Here is a 19,649-nt window from a genome sequence, read left to right as displayed (position 1 = left end):
TGCACTGTCATGCAAATGCATGTAAGTGATCAGCACCACAGAATGTTATTACTGCCCCTTTATCCAGGTACATCTTTAGTAGAGTAGTGAGGGCATCTTCACCACACACACCCTGCAGTAGTTCAAGAAGACAGCTCACCTAGTCAATGGTATTTAGGGACAGACATCAAATCCAGTCAAGTCCAGATCCAAATAAATGAATAGAAAATTAATGTGCTGACACCAAATCTTTTTTTGGTTTTGACCCATATTTCAAAATATCTCTTTTTGTTGAAATAGATGAAATAACTGTATGCATCAATTGCTTGATCCCTAACACACTCACAAAATTAGTTTTAATATATAAACCCAACACAGTAATCCAACTCACTTTTGTTGTGTTTTAATACGATATATATACAATCACTTGGAAGCATTTCGCTCCCAAGATACAATGCTGTGAAGAGCTGCAGAGAGTTTACAGTGCAAATGGACCCCCAAACGTCAAAAGGGAAATATCCAGTAAAGGAGAATAACTAAAATCTTCAGTCAAAAATTGACCCCTCTGTGCTATATATATTCTACATATAGCTGGCTATTTTGTTTTGAAGTCAAGTCTTTGGAAATTTTAAACATAGAACTTACACAATAAGAGCAAATGGTTAACTTCAAAGAACAACTAAATTCAACAAAAGGATATCGTGTGTGTTTGTGGCAATTATGAAGTCGGTGTAGCAACCGACGCCACGTCCGATAATTATAAAATACTGCTCTCCTTGATCACGGGAATTCAGTGGGGTTCTGGAGAAAAAGACGTTGGTTCTGAAGCTCACCCGGAGTGATGGCTCAGGCGAAGTTAAGTCTAGTTAGAATAACCCATCCTGTACGTATTTGTCTAGTAGTTAAAGTCTACTTTCTCTCACTGTCCTACAGTTGGCTAATGACAGTTTGTTTGGCCAACACTTCGAGGTAGTCTGGTTCTGTGTGGGGCTTGGCTTGGAGTGAAAGATTGTCGTTTTTCGTCGGCTGTTTTCTCGGGGTCCCGTACAAAACCGTTTTGTTTAGCCTGTCCTGTTCCTGGTGCCGGGCTCCTTGGGACGAGCTGGCGAACTGGCGCTTGGGCAAGGTGCAGAAGGTGTAGTGGGCGTTCAGACCGCTGGGCAGCGCCTTCCGCCGTTCGCCGAGGTTTTGGTAGACGGAGTCCGTGTGTCGGGGCGGCTGCGGCCCCAGTAGTTCCACAGTGCTAATGGAGTAGGGCGTTCTGCCCAAGTGCTGTGACTTCTTCGCCTGCAAACTACTGAAACTCAGATCGGGCAGGTCTCGGTAGTAGGTAACCTGTTCCGCTTCTCGCTGGATGTAGATGGGGTTCTTGCACATTTGGCCCACGGGGTGAGGGATATAATTATACACGTGTGCCTCTGTTTTCTCCCCGGGCTCAGAGCCATATGGCCCGCACTGCAGCTGGTAGGAGTTGAGGTCCAGGTTATTCGGGGCGGCGCTCGGACCACTTGCGCTGCCTTTGCGCCGCTTCAACACGAAGACGAACAACCCGGCCCCGAAGCAGACGCTGAGAATGAAAACCACCAGTAGGCCCAAGATCAGAACGGAGAGGGGCACGGGGCTGGACTGAGCCGTCCCGGGACTGGGAGGCTCCGCGTCGTCCTGCGGGAGATTGGGGTTGCGGGTGACCTCGTGGGAGCTGTGAAGAGGCAACTCCGAGCAGATCTCCTCATCCTTGAGGGATCTCAGCGCCTGGCCGGCCAACCTCGCGGGGGATTCGCAGGCCACTTCAGTGATCACCACCCCAACCCGAGATTGCTCCAGCCATGCCTTCAGCGCCAGGATGGGACAGTCACACTCCCAGGGATTTTCCTGGAGGTCGATCTGGACAGCGACAGACAATTGGTCCAAAACCCCTCTCACGGGCAGGTGCGGGAAATAATTATTCCTGAGGTTCAGCCTGGTCAGGTTGGTACCGGCGAACACACTGGGGGGCAGGGACCGCAGCAGGTTATTGTTGAGGTACAGTAAGCTCAGTCTACCCAGGGAATGAAAGGTGTTTTCTAGGATCTCCTTGATGACATTGGACTCCAAGTACAGGTACTGCAGCCGTTCCAGACCCACAAACAGAGCGGGCGACAGCCTTTCGATATGGTTCCCGTTAAGGTACAACCTGCGGAGGTTGCTGAGGTTGCGGAAGGCGCCGTCCTGTATAGCTGAGATACGATTGTTGCCCAAGTGAAGCAGCTCCAATGCCCCGTACTCCCCGAAGTCACTCACCTGCACAAGGGGTAACAGGTTGCCCGTGAGGTAGAGCTTCTTTGAGTTTGAAGGTCGGGGCTGCAGTTCCGTGACGTTCCTGATCCTCCTCTCGTGGCAGTGCACGTTCAGCGCCTTGTCCGAATTCTGGACGGTGCACGAGCAGATGGAGGGGCAACCGGCCGGTATGGGCGACCTCGTCTGGTAGACCATAATGGGGCCGAATATCTGCCGGCCGTTCGGGCTCGGGGTGACCCGGGCGCGGTTCTTGGGCTGCCGCTGAGCCTTGCCGCCTCGCAGGGTGGGTTTGGCCGGGCTGAGGGACGAGCCAGTGGTGGGGGGCAGGTGGGAGCCAACCAGCGAGGGGCGCAAGATCCTCAGGCTGGAGTCGACGGCGCTCTTGCGGGGGCAAAGGTCTTGCTTGTTCAGATGGGTCACATCCTTCCCGTGAAGTCTGAAGGGAGTCTCGCAGACCATCTCACCCACGAAGAAGGAGATTGTATCCAGCCAAGCCTTCAGCGGGATCAGGTCACAGGTACAGTTCCAAGGATTTTCCTCTAACTGGATCTCCACGATGCCGCCAATATGCTCCAACACCCCGGCAAAGGGCAACTTCTTCAACCGGTTCCCCCTTAAATCGAGATGAGTCAACAGCACGAAACGGAAGATGTTGTTGGGGAGACTGGGTAGCAAGTTATCGTTCAAGATGAGTACCTTCAGTTTATTCAGCTTGCTAAATGTGCCCGGTTCTATGATGCTGATGTAATTGTAATCTGCTTGAAGGTACTCCAGACTCTCCAAGCCCAGGAAGGTCTCCTCTCTCAACACTTCCAGTTTGTTGTTGTTCAAGTGCAATCTCTTCAGCGTGGCCAGTCCTTGGAAGGCGCCGTTCCGGATCTCCTGCAGCCCGTTGCTGCTCAGATGCAGTGTCACTGTATTGGTGAAATTGATGAAGCCTTTGGGAGGCAGCTTGCTCAGAGAGTTCCCGTTCAGGAAGAGCTGGTAGAGCCGATTCTGTGGCGGCTGGAGCGAGCTAACCTTAGTGAAGCCTTTGTTCTCGCAATTAATATTCAGCATCGTCTCCTTCTCCTCGCACGCACATCGGTGCTTGCAAATATCTTTGGCACTTCTGCGGTTCTCTGACGGGGTCTTGGAGGAAAAACCAGTCATTGCAAACACACTCATTACCAGGACGGAGCGCAACATCTTCCGATTACCGCCTCCCCACCCGACAGAAGTTCCACGACACCTTTAAATCTTAAATTCAAAAAAGAGAAACCCGCTTATAGTCAAGGCTGCAATAACTTCAGCTTGCAGGAGGGATGCAGGGAGCTTCTCCCACTTTCTCCAAACGATCTTGCATGTTAAAATAAGAAATAACGACACATCTCAAGGTCTACATTCCTGTGTTCCATGTTCGCTTCTCACCTCATACCGAGCGCAGAAGCTCGGCGCTCCGCAGTTGGCATTCGGTGCAGGGAAGGGCACACTCTATCGAGGCGATCTTTCTGTCCCCTGACCGCAGAGTCTGCTGAACAATTTGCGGGAGGTTTCGCGGGTCTCTGCGATTATTCCGGCGCTCGCTTCCGCACTCCCGAGCTGGCGGAGAGCGACGCTTGGCTTCGCGTTTCTCGCTGAACAGTTTAGAGTTTGCCCGCAGAATGAAGCCGGAGAGAAAAGCTGGGAGCGGATCGCTCTCTGTCGGCGAAGAGTTTGCGCTTAAACCTCCCCCTTCAAGTCGCCTGCCAGTGGTCACGTCATGCGCGCTGAAACCTCCCCGCCGTCCCATTAACTCTGCAAAGGGCGAAGCGAGGTGCAATTTCAGGCGCCAGGCACCCCGAATAAAACCTTTTCCGAACTTCTGAGGAAGGATGTGCAGGCATTAGAGCGGGTCCAGAGGAGGTGACGATCATTACCCCGGGATTGAAAGGGTTAACACGAGGAGTGCTGGCACTGAGCCTGCACTTGCCGGAGTTTAGAAGAATTAAGAGGAATTTCATTTAAACCTATCGACTATTGAAAGGCCTAGATGATGGAAGTGGGAAGGATGTTTCCTGTAGCGGGAAAGTCAACGATCTGAGGGCATCGCCCCAGAATACAAGGACATCCATTTAAAACAGAGATGAAGAGGAATTTCTTTAGCCATTTGGTGGCGAATCTGTGGAATTCATTGCCAGGGGTGGCCGAGTCATTTGGTATATTTAAAGTGGAGGCTGATAGGTTCTTGATTAATTAGGGTGTCAATGGTCACGGGCGAATTCAGGAGAATGGGGCTGAAAGGAATAATAAATCGACCGTAATGGTAGAGCTAACTAGAAGGGTCGAATGGCCTGATTCTACTATTCTTATGATCTATAACCTCGGCAAGGCAGACCATCCACAGCCAGGAAATATGGTGTGCTGCTTGGACTTGTAAATACGGTGAGTTCTAACTTAGAATGAGGTTTCTAAAAAACTGCGGGCTGTTGGGGTTTGCACTCTCTTTTAATTCATAATGTAGTTGGGCAGTGAGTGTAGTATCTACAGTGCTGGGGTGCAATATCCACAGGACAGAGGTGCGTTGCAATGTCCACAGACTGAGGCTGGGGTGCAGAATCCAAAGGAAAATCCTGCTGTGCAACATGATCAGGGAGAGGCCGAGGAGCAATATCCACAGAGCAAAGTGGGGTGCAATATCCGCAGGGTGAGACAAGGGTGCAATGTCCACAGGGCAGATCCAGGGTGGAATATCCACAGGGCAAGGCCGGGGTGCAATATCCAAAAGGGGGGAGGCACTGGGGTACAATACAGACAGGAAGGATCAGGGTACAATATGCACAGGGAGGACCAGGGTGCAATATCTACAGGGCAAAGTTGGGGTGCAGTATCCCCAGGGAGGCCCAGGAGTGCAGTCTCGTAACTCTAGTCAGGGTCTCTGGTAGGTGAGGGCGATTCATGAAGCATCTATGATGGATGGGAGGTGGAGGGAAGAGTCCATTTTCTACAAGGGGGTCTCTGGTATCAAAGGGGGGAGTTGTTCTGTAACTGTAGAGGTGGTCCAATACCTACAAGATTTCTACTAGATGAGTGGACTTCCCAGGGTGTACATACAGTGACTAGGCTGTTTGGGGAGGAAGGTGTGTTGATGGAACAGGTGGTCTAGTATGTACAGTGAGTACAGGATGATGTTCTATAATGATGAATAGAAGAGCATCCTGTACAACATTTTATAACTTGCAGTAATCACTTGCCTTTGTTTCTACCTCCACTCCTCTCTCTATATTTCCAATCTCCATTCTGGAAACTCTCTCACACCTTTCTCTCCCCAGACCTCATCACCTCCCTCCATGCCCCACCTCCTGTCCTTTATGCCACTCTCCTCTCCTATCAGATTCCTTCTACCTCTGCCCTTTATCTCTTCCTCCTATCACCTCCTAGCTTCTTACTTCAGCCACCTACCTTTCCACTCACCTGGAGCAACCTATCATGTTCCTGCTTGAACTCCTTCCCCACCCCACCCCCACCTTCTTATTCTTTCTTCCTCCTTCCTTTCCAGTCCTGATGAAGGGTTTTGACCCAGAACATCGACTGTTGATTCCTCTCCACAGTTGCTGCCTGTCCTGCTGAGTATGTCAGTGTTTTATGTCTGTCACTTACATGCCCATCATTGCATAAACTCTTGTGTCACATGTTGTGGAGCCCAAAAGACCATAAGACATAGTAGCAGAGTTAAACCATTTGGCTCCTCAAATATGCTCCACCATTTTTTCTCGGCCGATCTCTCACAACCCCAATCTCTTGCCTTGTTCATGTAACCCTTCATGTCCTGACTAATCAGGAATCTTTCAAATTCAGCCTTAAGTATACCTAATGACTTGGCCTCTATGAATGCTTGTGGCAATGAATTCCACAGATTAACCACTCTCGGGCTTAAGAAATTCCTCGTTATCTCTGCTGTAAGTGGACACCCCTCTATTCATTACATACAATGTTCTGATAGCTTTTACGTATATTCGTATTTAGCTTAATGTGGAAACACGTTATCATAGAACTGTGAACTTTTGTGATTACTCCCTGGGCATCCCTCAGGCCAGTGCATTACCTGGGGAATAGAGATGAGTTGTCATTTGTTGAAGATGCAGCCAAATGGGTCCAGATTTGATATCAGCCATGGTGATATATAACCAAATTGAGTTGACCTGGAGGGGATACCTTCACATTGAGTCTCCCATAAGAGTAGATGACAGTCTTGGCCAGTCTCACTGTGAGTCTGGGATGAATTGAGTGACAGCTTTTAGAAAACATTTGTCACCTTTCTACATTGATGCAAACATAAACACAGCACCCCAGTACCTTGGCATTGGGTATGTTATTAAAGATTTCTTTCAAACCTACTGAATATTGAAAGGCCTAGACAGGGTGGACATGGCGAGGATATTTCCAATCATGGGGAAGTCTAGGACTAGAGGGCACAACCTTAGAATAGAAGGAATTTCCATTCAAAGAGACATGAGGAGGAATTTCTTCAGCCAGAAGGTGGTGAATCCATGCAATTCATTGCTATGTATGGCTGTAGAGGCCAAGTCATTGGGCATATTTAAAGTAGAGGGTAATTAGTTTGTTAATTAGTAAAGTCAAAGGTCAAAGGCAGGAGAATAGGGTTGAGAGTCAACTATGATTGAATGGTTGAGCAGATTCAGTGGGCTGAATGCCCTAATTCTGCACTCCTGTCTTATGGTTTTATTGTCCAAGCCAGTCTCTTCTCAATATTAACATCAGGAAGAGGTACAGGAGTCTGAAAATATGCATTCACTCCTTTAAACAGACAAATAAATGCACTTATTTCAGAAGATCTATCCTGGACCCAGCACATAAATGCACTTATGAAGAAATCAAGGAGTTTGCAAAGATTCAGCATAGTGTCTAAAACTTCAACAAACTTCTATAGATGTGTGGTGGAGAGTATATTGACTGGTTGCATCATTGTGTAGGCCTCCATTAGTCTCGATAGACCATGTATTTGTGCCTTGGAAAGTTTTCAGGGCGCAAGCCTGGGCAAGTTTTTTTTTATGGAAGACCGGCAGATGCCCAAGCTGCAAGTCTCCCCTCTCCACGCGACTGATGTTGTCCAAGGGAAGGGCATTAGGACCCATACAGCTTGGCACCAGTGTCATCGCAGAGCAATGTGTGGTTAAGTGCCTTGCTCAAGGACACACACGCAGCCTCAGCCAAGGCTCGAACTAGTGACCTTCAGATCACTAGATGACCGTCTTAACGACTTGGCCACAAGCCAACTAGGTTGCATCATAGCATGGTAGGGAAACACCAATGCCCTTGAATGGAAAATCGTACAAAAAAGTAGTAATTTCCAGCCTTGCCTTCCACTTGGTTGAAACTTCTGGGGACAACAACTTCACAGAGGCTTGGTCACCACTGAATTCAAAATTCAAAGTAAATTTATTTTCGAAGTACACACGTGTCACCATATACAACCCTGAGATTCACTTTCTTGCATTCACAGTAAATACAAGAAAGACAATAGTATCAATGAGAGACCACACCCATCAAGATGGACAGACTGCAATAAATATATTTCAAATAATATCGAGAACATGAGATGAAGAGTCCTTGAAAGTGATCCATAAATCATGGGAGCAGTTGAGTGAAGTTATTCCCTCTGTTTCAGGAGCCTGATAGTTGACGGGTCATAACTGTGCCTGAACCTGGTAGTGTGGGTTCTGAGACTCCTGTACTTTCTTCCTGATGGCAGCAGTGAGAAGAGAGCATGGTCTACATGCTAGGGGACCTTAATGATGGATGCTGCTTTCCTGAATCGGTGTTCAATGTAGGTGTACTGAGTGGTGGGAAGGGCTGATGGACTGGGTCGTATCCATTACTTTTTGTCAGCATTTCCTTTCAAGAGCATTGGTGTTTCCATGCCAGGTCATGTTGCAACCAGTCAGTATCCCCCTCACCACATATCTATAGATGCTTCACAAAGTTTTAGATAACATGCCAAATTTTCACAAACTTCTAAGGATGTAAAGGCAATGCAGTGCTTTCTTTGTAATGGCCAGGATGGATCCTCTGGAATGACATAACAGGCCCTCTCCACCTCCGATTCCCCTGATTAGGACTGGCTCATGGACCTCTGGTTTCCTCCTCCTGAGGTCAATACTCTGCTCCTTGGACGTTAAGTAAGAGGTTGCAGTTGTAGTACCGCTCAGCCAGATTTTCAGTCTCCCTCCTATGTTCTGATTTGTCACCAGCTTTGATTTGCTCAATGAATGTGGTGTCATCAGCAAACCTAAATATTGGCATTGGAGCTGTATTTGGTCATAAGGATAAAGTGAGTAGAGCAGAAGTTTAGTGCATAGCCTTGTGGTGCAGCTGCACTGTGGAGATTGTGAGGATTTGTTGTTGCCAATCTGAACTGACTGGGGTTTGCAAGTGAAAAAATTGAGGATCCGGTTGCACGAGGAGGCATTCAAGCCAACATCTTGAAGCTTATTGATTGGTTTTGAGGGGATGATACTCTTAAATGCCAAGTTGTTGATAAAGAGCACCCTGCTGTATGCAGCTTCACTGTCCAGATATTCCACGGTTGAGTGAAAAGCCAATGAAATGGCATCAACCTAGTTGGCACCTGTTGAGACAGTAGACAAATATGAGCAGATCGATGTCTCTTCTCTGGCAGGAGTTGATATGTTTTATCACCAACCTCTCAGAGCACTTCGTCACAGTGGATGTAAGTGCCACTGGACGATAGTCATTGAGGCAGGTTACCGTGTTCTTCCTAGGCACCGGTATAATTGAAGCCTGCTTGAATCAATTGGATAGTTTAGACAGCTGAATTGAAAGTTAAAAGATAACAGTGAACATTCCAGTGAGTTGATCAGCACAGGTCTTTAGTAGTTGACCAGGTATCCCATATGGGCCAGATACTTTCTGTGGTTTCACCCTCCTGAAGCCTTATTATTAGGCTTGAATGGTTAATTGGGTCTAGCTGGGTGGTGATTGTGGTTGGTCTGGATTTGTTGGCTTAAAGCTCCTGCCCTGCACCATCACTCATATCAATTAATGCCCAGACATCTGTTGTTCTCCATTTTGAATGGGACTCTAAGATATTGAGCAGAATTAGGCCATCGAGTTTGTTCCGCCATTTCGTCATAGCTGATCCATTTTCCTTTCAGCCCCAATCTCCTGCCTTCTGCCAATATCCCTTCACGTCCTGACCAATCAAGAATCAATCAACCTCTGCCTTAAATATACATAAAAACTTGGCCTCCACAGCAGCCTATGGCAACAAATTCCACATATTCACCATCCTCTGGCTAAAGAAACCCCTCCTCATCTGTGTTCTAAAAAGACACCCTCTGTTCTGAAGCTGAATCCTCAGGTCTTAGACTCTGTCACCACAGGAAACATCCTCTCCACATCCAGTCAATAAAATACTCCAAGTGAGGCCTAAACAATGCTTTATAAAGTTTTAACATTACATCCTTACTTATATTTCTAGTCCTCCTGAAATGAATACTAATGTTACATTTGCCTTTGTCAACACAGACTCAACTTGCAAATTAACTTTTGGGGAATCCTGCTCAAGGACTCCCAAGTCTCTTTGCACCTAAGTTTTTTGTATTTTCTCTCCATTTAGAAAATAGTCAACCCTTTAATTTCTTCTTCCAATGTGCATGACCAAACACATCCCGACACCGTATTACATTGCCATTTCTTTGCCCATTCTCCTAATTTTTACAGGTCATTTTGTATCCTCTCTACTTCCTCAAGACTACCTGCCACTCCACCTATCTTTGTATCATTCAAAAACTTTGCAACAAAGCCATCACTTCTGTCATTTAAATCGTTGGCATATAACGTAAAATTAATCAGTCCCAACGCAGACCCTTGTGCAACATCACTAGTCATGAGCTGCCAATCAGAAAAGGCTCTGTTTATTCCCACTCTTTGCCTCCTGCCAATCAGTCACTGCTTTATCCATGCTAGTATTTTTCCTGCAATACCATGGGCTTGTAACTTGTTAAGCAGTCTCATGTGTGGCACCTTGTCAAAGGCTTTCTGAAAGTCCAAGTATACATCCTCAACCTATTCTCCTTTGTCTATCCTGCTTGCTGTTTCTTCAAAGAATTCCAACAGATTTGCCAGACAAGATTTTCCCTTGAGGAAACCATACTGACTGTGGATTATTTTATCATGCACCTCTAAGTACCCCAAAACCACATCCTTAACAATTGACTCCAACATCTTCTCAACCACTGAGGTCAAACTGGACTATAATTTTCTTTCTTCTGCCTTTCTGTGGATGATAGGAAGATAGGTGGAGGGGTAGGTATTGCTAAGGAAGCAATGGGATTGCTGCAGGACTTAGACAAATTGGAAGAATGGTCAAAAAAGTGGCAGATGGAATACAGTGTTGAGAAATGTATAATAATGCATTTTGCTGAAAGGGACAATAGTGTGAACTATTATCTGAATGGGGAAAAGTTTCAAACATCAGAGTGCAGAGGGACTTAGGTATCCTCATGCAAAACTCCCATCAGGTTAGTTTACAGTTTGAGTCTGTGGTAAAGAGGGCAAATGGAATGTTGGCCTTTATTTCAAGGGAAATCTATTAGAGTAAGGAGATAAAGCTGAGCCTTTATAAGACACTAGTCAGGCCACACTAAGAGTATTGTTAACAGTTTTGGGCCCCATATCTTAGAAAGGATGTGTTATCATTGGAGAGAGTCCAGAGGATGTTCACAAGCATGATTCCAAGAATGAAAGAGTTAACATATGAGGAGCATTTGGCAGCTTTGGGCCTGTACTCATTGAAATTTAGAAGAATGCAGTGGGATCTCATTAAAACCTACCAAATGTTGAAAGAACTACTAGATAGCGTGGAGAGTGGATGTGGAGAAGATGTTTGCTATGGTAGGGGTTGGCTGCAGCAGCAGAAAACCACAAACGTACACTCAGTGGCCACTTAATTAGGTTCAGAAAATGACAAGTAAAGTATCCACTGAGTGTAAATCATTTTAATAAAAAATCTTGTTTTTAAATCCTCTTGCAATTAAGACCAATACACCATTCCTTATTCAACTCATGCTTGAATCAAATTCTTGTGCCGTACACTTCTAAATTCTGTGTACAACACTTTTTTTCGCTCATCTCTATAAAACCCAATCTTTCACCTTTGAAAATTGTTATGTTATTCTGTTTTGTGCACTGAAGTGGATAATCTCACATTTTCCAAATGATATTCCCTTTGCCATGTTCTCACCCACTCACTTGGCTCATCGTAATCCTCCTGAAACCTCTTTATATCCTTCTCCCTCCTCACAATCCCACCTGCATTGCAACTTGGAAATGTTACATTTCGTCTCCTCAGCCAAATTATTAATAGTGATTGTGAATAGTTACGGCCTAAGCATCCATCCCCGTTGTAACATATTACTCACAGCCTGCCCACATTAGTATGACCTGCTTACTTCTAATCTTACTGCCAAACCAGTTCTTGTTATTTCCAAATCCATGTGCTCTAACTTTTTTCACCAACTTCCCATAGGTAAAAGTGTCACAAGAATCGAAATGCAACCCTCAAAATGCTGGAAGAACTGTAGTAGGTTAGTGGTTACAATAGATCTTTACAATACAGGTGACCGTTCAATTCCCACCACTGCCTGTAAGGTGTTTGTACGTTCTTCCATATGTTTCCTCCTTCAGTCCAAAAACAGACTGGTTGGTAGGTTAATTGGTCACTGTAAATTGTCCAGTGATTAGGCTAGGGTTAAATCGGGGGCTTGCTGAGCATCGTGGAACGAAGAGCGGGAAGGACCTATTCTGCCAGATAGCTTACTCCTGCTCACATTTATTATGTTCTCATAGCCTAGGAGAAGAAGCTGTTTCCCATTCTGATGGTTCGTGCCCTAATGCTATGGTACCTCCTGCCTGATGGTACAAATTCCAAAGTTCAAAGTAAAATTTATTATCAGAGTACATACACATCATCACACACAATCCTGAAATTCTTTTTCTGCAGGCATACTTAACAAATCTATTGGAGAATAACTGTAAACAATGGACAACAAACTGTGCAAATGCAGATATAAGTAAATATCAACAAATAACGAGCATGAATAATGAGATATGAGTCCTTAAGTGAGTGTACTTATCCACTTCTGTTCAAGAGCCTGATGGTTGAGGGGTAGTAACTGTTCTTGAAACTGGTGGTGCGAATCCTAAGGTATTTGTATTTACTACCTGATGTCAGCAGTGAGAAAAGAGCATGGCCGAGGAGGGAGGATCTTTGATAGTGGATGCTGCTTTTCTATGGCAGCATTTCACGTTGATGTGCTCAATGGTTGGAAGGGTTTTATCCATGATGTACTGGGCCGGATCCACTACATTTTATAGGCATCCATTAGTCTCGTGAGACAATGGGTTTGCACCTTGGAAGGTTTCCAGGGTGCGGGCCTGGGTAGGGTTGTATGGGAGACCAGCAGTTGCCCAAGCTGCAAGCCTTCTCCTCTCCACGCTACCGATGTTGTCCAAGGGAAGGGCACTAGGACACCAAGCAGCTTAGCACCGGTGACGTCGCAGAGCAATGTGTAGTTAAGTGCCTTGCTCAAGGACACAAACACGCTACCTCAGCTGAGGCTCGAACCAGTGACCTTCAGGTTACTAGTCTGATGCCTTGCCCACTAGGCCACGCGCCAACACATTTTGTAGGATTTTCCAGTTAAGGGAATTGGTGTTCCTATACCAGGCCATAATGCAGCCAGTCAGCACACTTTCCATCACAATTCTATAGAAGTTAGACAAGGTCTTTGATGACATGTTGAATCTCCACAGACTCTTTAGGAAATAGAGGCACTGTCATGCTTTCTTTGCAATTATGTTTATATGATGGGTCTGGGACAAGTCTTCTGAGAGGGTAATATCCAGGAATTTAATGTTTCTGACCCTTCTCCACCTCTAATCCTATGATGATTACTGGCTCATGGACCTCTGTTCTCCCTCTAGTGAAGTCTCCAATCAGTTCTTTGGTCTTATTGAGATTGAATAAGAGGTTGTTATTATAACACCACTCAGCCAAATTTTCAGTCTCTCTCTTGTGTGCTGATTCATTACCATCTTTGATAACAGCCCACAACAGTGGCATCATCAGCTACCTTGAAAATGGTCTTGGAGCTGTACTTAGCCACACAGTCATAGATGTAAAGTGAGTAGAACATGGGGTGAAGTTCACATCTCTGTGGTGCTCCTGTGCTGATGGAGATTGTGGAGGAGATGATTTTGCCAATCCAAACTGACTGGGGTCGACAAGAGAGGAAATCCTGGATCTAATTGCACAAGAGGCTATTGAGTTTACTGATCAGTTTTGAGAGGATGATGGTATTAAATGCTGAGCTGTAATTAATAAAGAACATCCTGATGTGTGCATCTTTACTTCCAGATATTCGAGAGTTGTGTGAAAAGCCAGTAAGGTATAATCTACTGAAGAGTTGCTGCTTTTTCGGCAGATTACGGTGGATTGAAGTCACCACTCAGGCAGGAGCTAATATGCTTCAAAGCAGCCTCTCAATGCACTTAATTACTGTGAATTTAAGTGCCACCTGGTGATAGTCATTAGACTGGTTACTATGCTCTTCTTGGGCACCAGTATAATTGAAGCCTGCTTGAAGCAGGTGATTACCAGACACAGGGTCAACGAGATTGTTGGACAGGTGAGAGGGATCATTTGACAATGCGAAGGACATATGCAACACTCCTGATACGTATTTCTAAAGGGTGGAGGAGAGGCACCAGCAGTCCTCACAATCATTTGTAGGGACATGTGGTCTGTTGCCATACTAGATGGCAATGTGGCTGGTTAGGACACTTTCAATGGTGCTTCAGGTAAAAATTGGGTAGAATGGAGGGGGCTCACTACTCTCAACCTCCTCAGAAAGTGGAGACAGAATTTCCAGCTCAATGCAGACATCTACGTAAAAAGTAGGCAAGATAAACTTTTCACTGTATCTTAGTACATTTGATGATAATAACAAAGCAGATAAACCAAAGCATTTCCTATCCAAGTACTTTAGGTTCAGGTTTAGATCTGAATTACAGTATTTGTGACGTGTACAGTACATTGACACATTCAACAGATGATGCCTCAAGAAGGCAGTTTCTATCAATACAGATCCCCATCACCTATGGAGTCTACAAAGAGCCTGCCCATGCTTCACGTCACCTCCCAGTTTTGGATCATCTGCAGATTTGGAAATTGTGTCCTGTATATCCAAGACCAAATCATTAACATCTATTAAATAAAATATCTGATCTAGGACTAAGTCCTAGGGAACTTCACTATCGACTTCCTGAAGTCTGAAAATAATCTTGTATTGTCTTCATTTCTGCCAATTTTCTAACACTACAACCTTTTCATTCCCTCTTTTTTTCTATGTTGGTCACAATTATATTCCTTTGTATCTTATTAGATCCATTTTGGGAATGAGTAAACTATACAACTATGACTATAGTCTTCTTGTTGATCATTTCTGTTACTTCCTCAAGCAATTTTATCAATGATGATCTGACTGTTATGCCACTGACGTTTAGGGCAGCAATGAAGGTCCTCCATCTCTGTCAGTATTCAAGCTTCCTTCCTCATGTCAGTAGCCTTCTTGGTTTTCACTGTCAGTCATGCAAGTCCCTGGTGGAAACTCAGGAATACCATCAGACTCAGAAGCAGAGGGATTCTTCATTGCTATTTCCATAACAATTTTATTTTACTGGTCGGGGTTGTTAGCCCTGAGCTGAACCTCAGAACTTGGAGGGCTGGTAGACCACTCTCAGTCTTCTCCCTAACCTTTGTCCTGTTTGGCATGGTGACCTTAACAAGAGACAAAGCACAAAGCCCTGACTCTAGACAACATAACTCTCCAGGTCATTGAGGCATGCAAGCCTCCAAACCATAGAACTATAGAACATTACAGCACAGAAACAGGCCTTTTGGCCCTTCTTGGCTGTGCCAAAATATTTTTCAGCCTAGTCCCACTGACCTGCACTTGGCCCATATCCCTCCATACACCTCTCATCCATGTACCTGTCCAAGTTTTTCTTGAATATTAAAAGAAAGCCTGCGTTTACCACTTCATCTGGCAGCTCATCCCACACTTCCCACCACTCTCTGTGTGAAGAACCCACTCCCCAATATTCCCTTTAAACTTTTCCCCCTTCATCTTTAACCCATATCTTCTGGTTTTTTTCTCGCCTAGCCTCAGTGGAAAAAAGCCTGCTTGCATTCACTCTATCTGTACCCATCATAATTTTATACACCTCTATCAAATCTCCCCTCATTCTTCTATGCTCCAGTGAATAAAGTCCTAACCTATTCAACCTTTCTCTGTAACTCACTTTCTCAAGTCCTGGCAACATCCTTGTAAACCTTCTCTGCACTCTTTCAACCTTATTAATATCCTTTCTGTAATTAGATGACCAAAACTGCACACAACACTTCAAATTCGGCCTCACCAATGTCTTATACAACTCTTACACTCAATACAAAGTATTGATTTATAAAGGCCAATGTACCAAAAGCTCTCTTTACGACCCTACCTACCTGTGACGCCACTTTTAGGGATTATGCATCTGTATTCCCAGATCCCTCTGTTCTACTGCACTCCTCAGTGTCCGACCATTTACCTTGTATGTTCTACCTTGGTTTGTCCTTCCAAAGTGCAATACCTCACACTTGTTCCACTGGGGATTGAACCCAGGACCTTCTGTGTGTAAAGCAGATGTGACAAGGTTGAGGTCTTGGAGAAATGCTTGTTCCACTGGGGATTGGACCCTGGACCTTCTGTGTGTAAAGCAGGTGTGACAAGGTTGAAGTTTTGGAGAAACGTTATCAAATTGGAGCATAAAGCATTGGACATAGAACAGTACAGCACAGAGTAGGCCCTTTGGTGCATACAGTTTGTTCAGTCATAATGTATGCCGGCAATATCTGAACCCAAATGTGGAGGAAAGACTGACTCTGATATTCATAACAATTCCAAAACAGCATCAGTAGCTTGTCTGAGTGACATCATGGGAAATAACATTCTCAAAACTAGGAGCCAGCAATTTGCATGAATTGAGCATCTACTAAGTAATGCAAGTAACAGGGAATCCCTGAGTCTGTCAAAACAAACTTAACAAGCTTAAGCAGAAGGCAGTAGGAGACCATATTATAGAGTGAATCGCTGAAGAAAAACACAAGGAAATACAAACAGTTAATGCCTGTTATTAAACAACAATTAACCAATTCAGGTGCTCTAAAAACCTCAGTGCCCAATGCTCTCCAGGGCCCTGCACAGGCCAGAAGAACTCATTACAATGTGCTACCTTAACTACAAGTGCTATATGTTCTGTGCTTTGTGTGACTGTATGTACTTTGTTTTTGCACCTTGGCCACAGAGGAACACTGTTTTACTTAGCTGTTTCATGTGTATGATTGAATGACAATTAAACTTGAACATCTGCTGATCCTTTATCCTACTCTAAAATCAGAATTAATTCATCCCATATAGCCTTCCATTTCTCTTTCATCCATGTACCTATCTAAGTGTCTCTTAAACACTGTTAATGTATCTGCCTCAGCCACGCGACTTGACAGCCCATTCCACACACCTACCAGTCTCTGTGTAAAAAGCCCAACAGTGACATAATCTCTATACCTCTCTCCCAACACCTTAAAATTATGCCCCCTCATATTAGCCAATTCCACCCTGAGAAAAAGTCTCTGGCTGTCCCACTCTAACCATTTTCTTATTATCATATATGCCTCTTGGCCTCAATCAAGTCCCCTCTCAGTCTCCTTTTGTCCAAAGAGAAAATTCTGAGCTCACTCAACCTGTCCTCATAAGACACACTCTCTAGTCCTGGAAAATCTCCTCTGCAATCTCTCTAAAGCTTCCACACTCTTCCTATAATGAGGCAACTGGAACTGTACACAATACTCCATGTGTGATCGAAACAGAATTTTATAAAGCTGCAGCATTGCCCTACGGCTCTTGAACTCAATTTCCTGACTAATGAAAGCCAACACACCATACGCCTTCTTAACAATTTAATGAGACATATAATGCCTAAAGCAGATCCATGCTGGCTTTCTTTAATCAAACCAGACCTCTCTAACTTTCCAGAACTTTCCTCGTCACAGAAGTCAAACTGACTACCATGAAATCTAGTGTAGAGTTCAGACCCTAAACATCATATACTGCTAGACCTACTGAGTTCCTCCAGCAGATTCCTTGGTGCTCCAGATTGCAGTGGCATCTTCCTTTGCTGACACTCCAGTGCCGTCTTCTTCCTTGATAAAGACTAAAGTCAAAGTCAAGTTTATGGTCCTATGTACAAGTAGATGTAAACTGGTAAATTAGTAAATTAGTACTCTCAGGTGTAGCAAGGTACAATGAAAAACTTGTCTTGCATACCATCTATACAGATCAATTCATTATTACAATATATTGCAGTAATACAATGTTGTGCATTGCATATGCCCAAAAGAAACTGAATCTCAAGATTGTATATGGTGGCATATATGTACTTTGATAGGAAACTTACTTTGAACTTTGAAAGCACCATAAAATGTTACAGTTACAGAGAAAGTGCAATGCAGGTAGAGCCCATCTTATATTGCTGAGTGTCCTTTGAATACCAACAGGATGAAAGCTGCCATTGAGCCAGGTGGTAAGTGCTTTCAGGCTTTTCTATCTTCTGCCTGATGGGAGAGGTGAGAAGAATGTCTAAAGGAGATGGGGCTCTTTGACTGGCTGGCTGTTTTACCAAGACAGAGAAATATAGACAGAATCCATGGAGGGGAGGCTGGTTTCTGTAATAAGCTGAGCTGTGTCCACAACTCTTTGCAATTTCTTGAGGTCACAGGCAGAGCAGTTGCTCCACAAAACCATAATGCATCCAGGCAGAATGCTTTCTGTGGTGAGGCTCAAGGGGACAAGTCCACATTTCTTTAGCCTTATGGGGAAGTAGTAGAGATGTTGGTGAGTTTTCATGATTGTGATATCTACATGGTTAGACCAGGACAAGCTATTGGTGATGTTCACTCCTAGAACTTGAAGCTCCCAACTCTTTCAACCTCAACACCGTTGATGTAGACAGGAGCATGTGTACCACTCCACATCTGGAAGTTAATGACCAGCTCTTTTGTGTTGTTGACATTGAAGGAAAACTCCTCTCATGACATCATGTCACTATGCTCTCCTATATCCTTTCTTTACTCCAACTCATAATTATTTGAGATATTGGCCGCTATCATGTATGCTCAGATGCAATGAGAAAATTGCATGTGGCAGCATCACAGGTACCTGCTGTAATGTTATCATTAGCACCCTTCTCTGGGCATCATCAGCTTGTTGTGGTGGAGAGGCATGTGAATTATTGAGATGTCCAGAGTAATGCTGTCTTAAACTTAGCTCCTGGTAGGGTCATCTATCATGGCAAGATCAAGGGGAAGGTTCCAAACGAAGGGAGATCCAAACAAGACGTCGGTAAAGTTCCCCTTGGAAGAACATTATACTCGATTCAGGTGGAAGATGATGACAAATCACACAGCAGTGAAGGCAGAGTATGGCCGCAGCAGTGAAGCGTCCCCATATGTGGTGCACTCCATGCCGCTGAACCCTGACCTCAATCCGTCGAGGTTCATGTGGTGGCTGTGCGTGCATCAGCCTCCCCACATTAAACAAAGTCATGCACAGGCATTCTCCATTAAGGGAATAACCCCTTAGGAGAGCGTCATACTCGACTAGAATGATCGTACTAATTAGCATTCACACGAAGAAAACAAATTAAACACAATTGTTACAAGATGAAACTGAAGAAAAAAGGGCCAATTTTAGTGCAAAGTAACCAATCTGTTTATAGTATTGCTAAAGTTCAAAAGCTCAAAGTAAATTTATTACCAAAGTACATATATGTCACTATTTGCAATCCTGAGATTCATTATCTTGCAGGCATTCACAGTAAATACAAAGCAAACTACAAAGTAATAATAATAAATAACCAATTAAACAATAAATATGAAGAACACAAGATGAGGAATCCATGCAAGTGAGTCCATAGGTTGTGGGAACAACCCACATAGGGGTGAGTGATGTTGAGTGAATTTATCCTCTCTCATTCAAGAGCCTGATGATTGAGGCATAATAACTGTTGCTGAACCTGGCAGTGTAGGTGTTGTGACTTCTATACCTCCTTCATTCAGTATTATGCTACTTGGTTCAAGTCCATTGAATACCTCAGCCAAACCCAAGAGTAAATTTCCGTATCAGCCTCTCCTGGCTCCCATTTCTTCTTCTGACACATATTAACGTTTCCTTCAGGGAAAATCCTGCCTGGCAAACCTGTTGAAATTGTTTGAGGAGTTTACGAGCAGGATG

The 19,649-nt window shown here is 44.6% G+C and overlaps 1 protein-coding gene across 1 annotated transcript; it reads right to left on the bottom strand.

The window, feature by feature from the left end:
• Nucleotides 1-451: 451 nt before the first annotated feature.
• On the bottom strand, nt 452-3,877 carry slitrk2 (SLIT and NTRK-like family, member 2). Its single transcript, XM_059976474.1, has one exon. The coding sequence runs from the start codon at nt 3,442-3,444 to the stop codon at nt 907-909; it is 2,538 nt and encodes an 845-aa protein (XP_059832457.1). The 5' UTR covers nt 3,445-3,877; the 3' UTR covers nt 452-906.
• Nucleotides 3,878-19,649: the final 15,772 nt, after the last annotated feature.

The sequence above is a fragment of the Hypanus sabinus genome, chromosome 8 (assembly GCF_030144855.1).
Source record: "Hypanus sabinus isolate sHypSab1 chromosome 8, sHypSab1.hap1, whole genome shotgun sequence".
Classification (NCBI taxonomy): Eukaryota; Metazoa; Chordata; class Chondrichthyes; order Myliobatiformes; family Dasyatidae; genus Hypanus; species Hypanus sabinus.
This window is presented reverse-complemented; position numbering and strand designations above follow the sequence as displayed.

Coding starts and splice junctions, on each gene's coding strand:
- slitrk2 (XM_059976474.1), bottom strand. CDS start 3,444: ATGTTGCGCTCCGTCCTGGTAATGAGTGTGTTTGCAATGACTGGTTTT.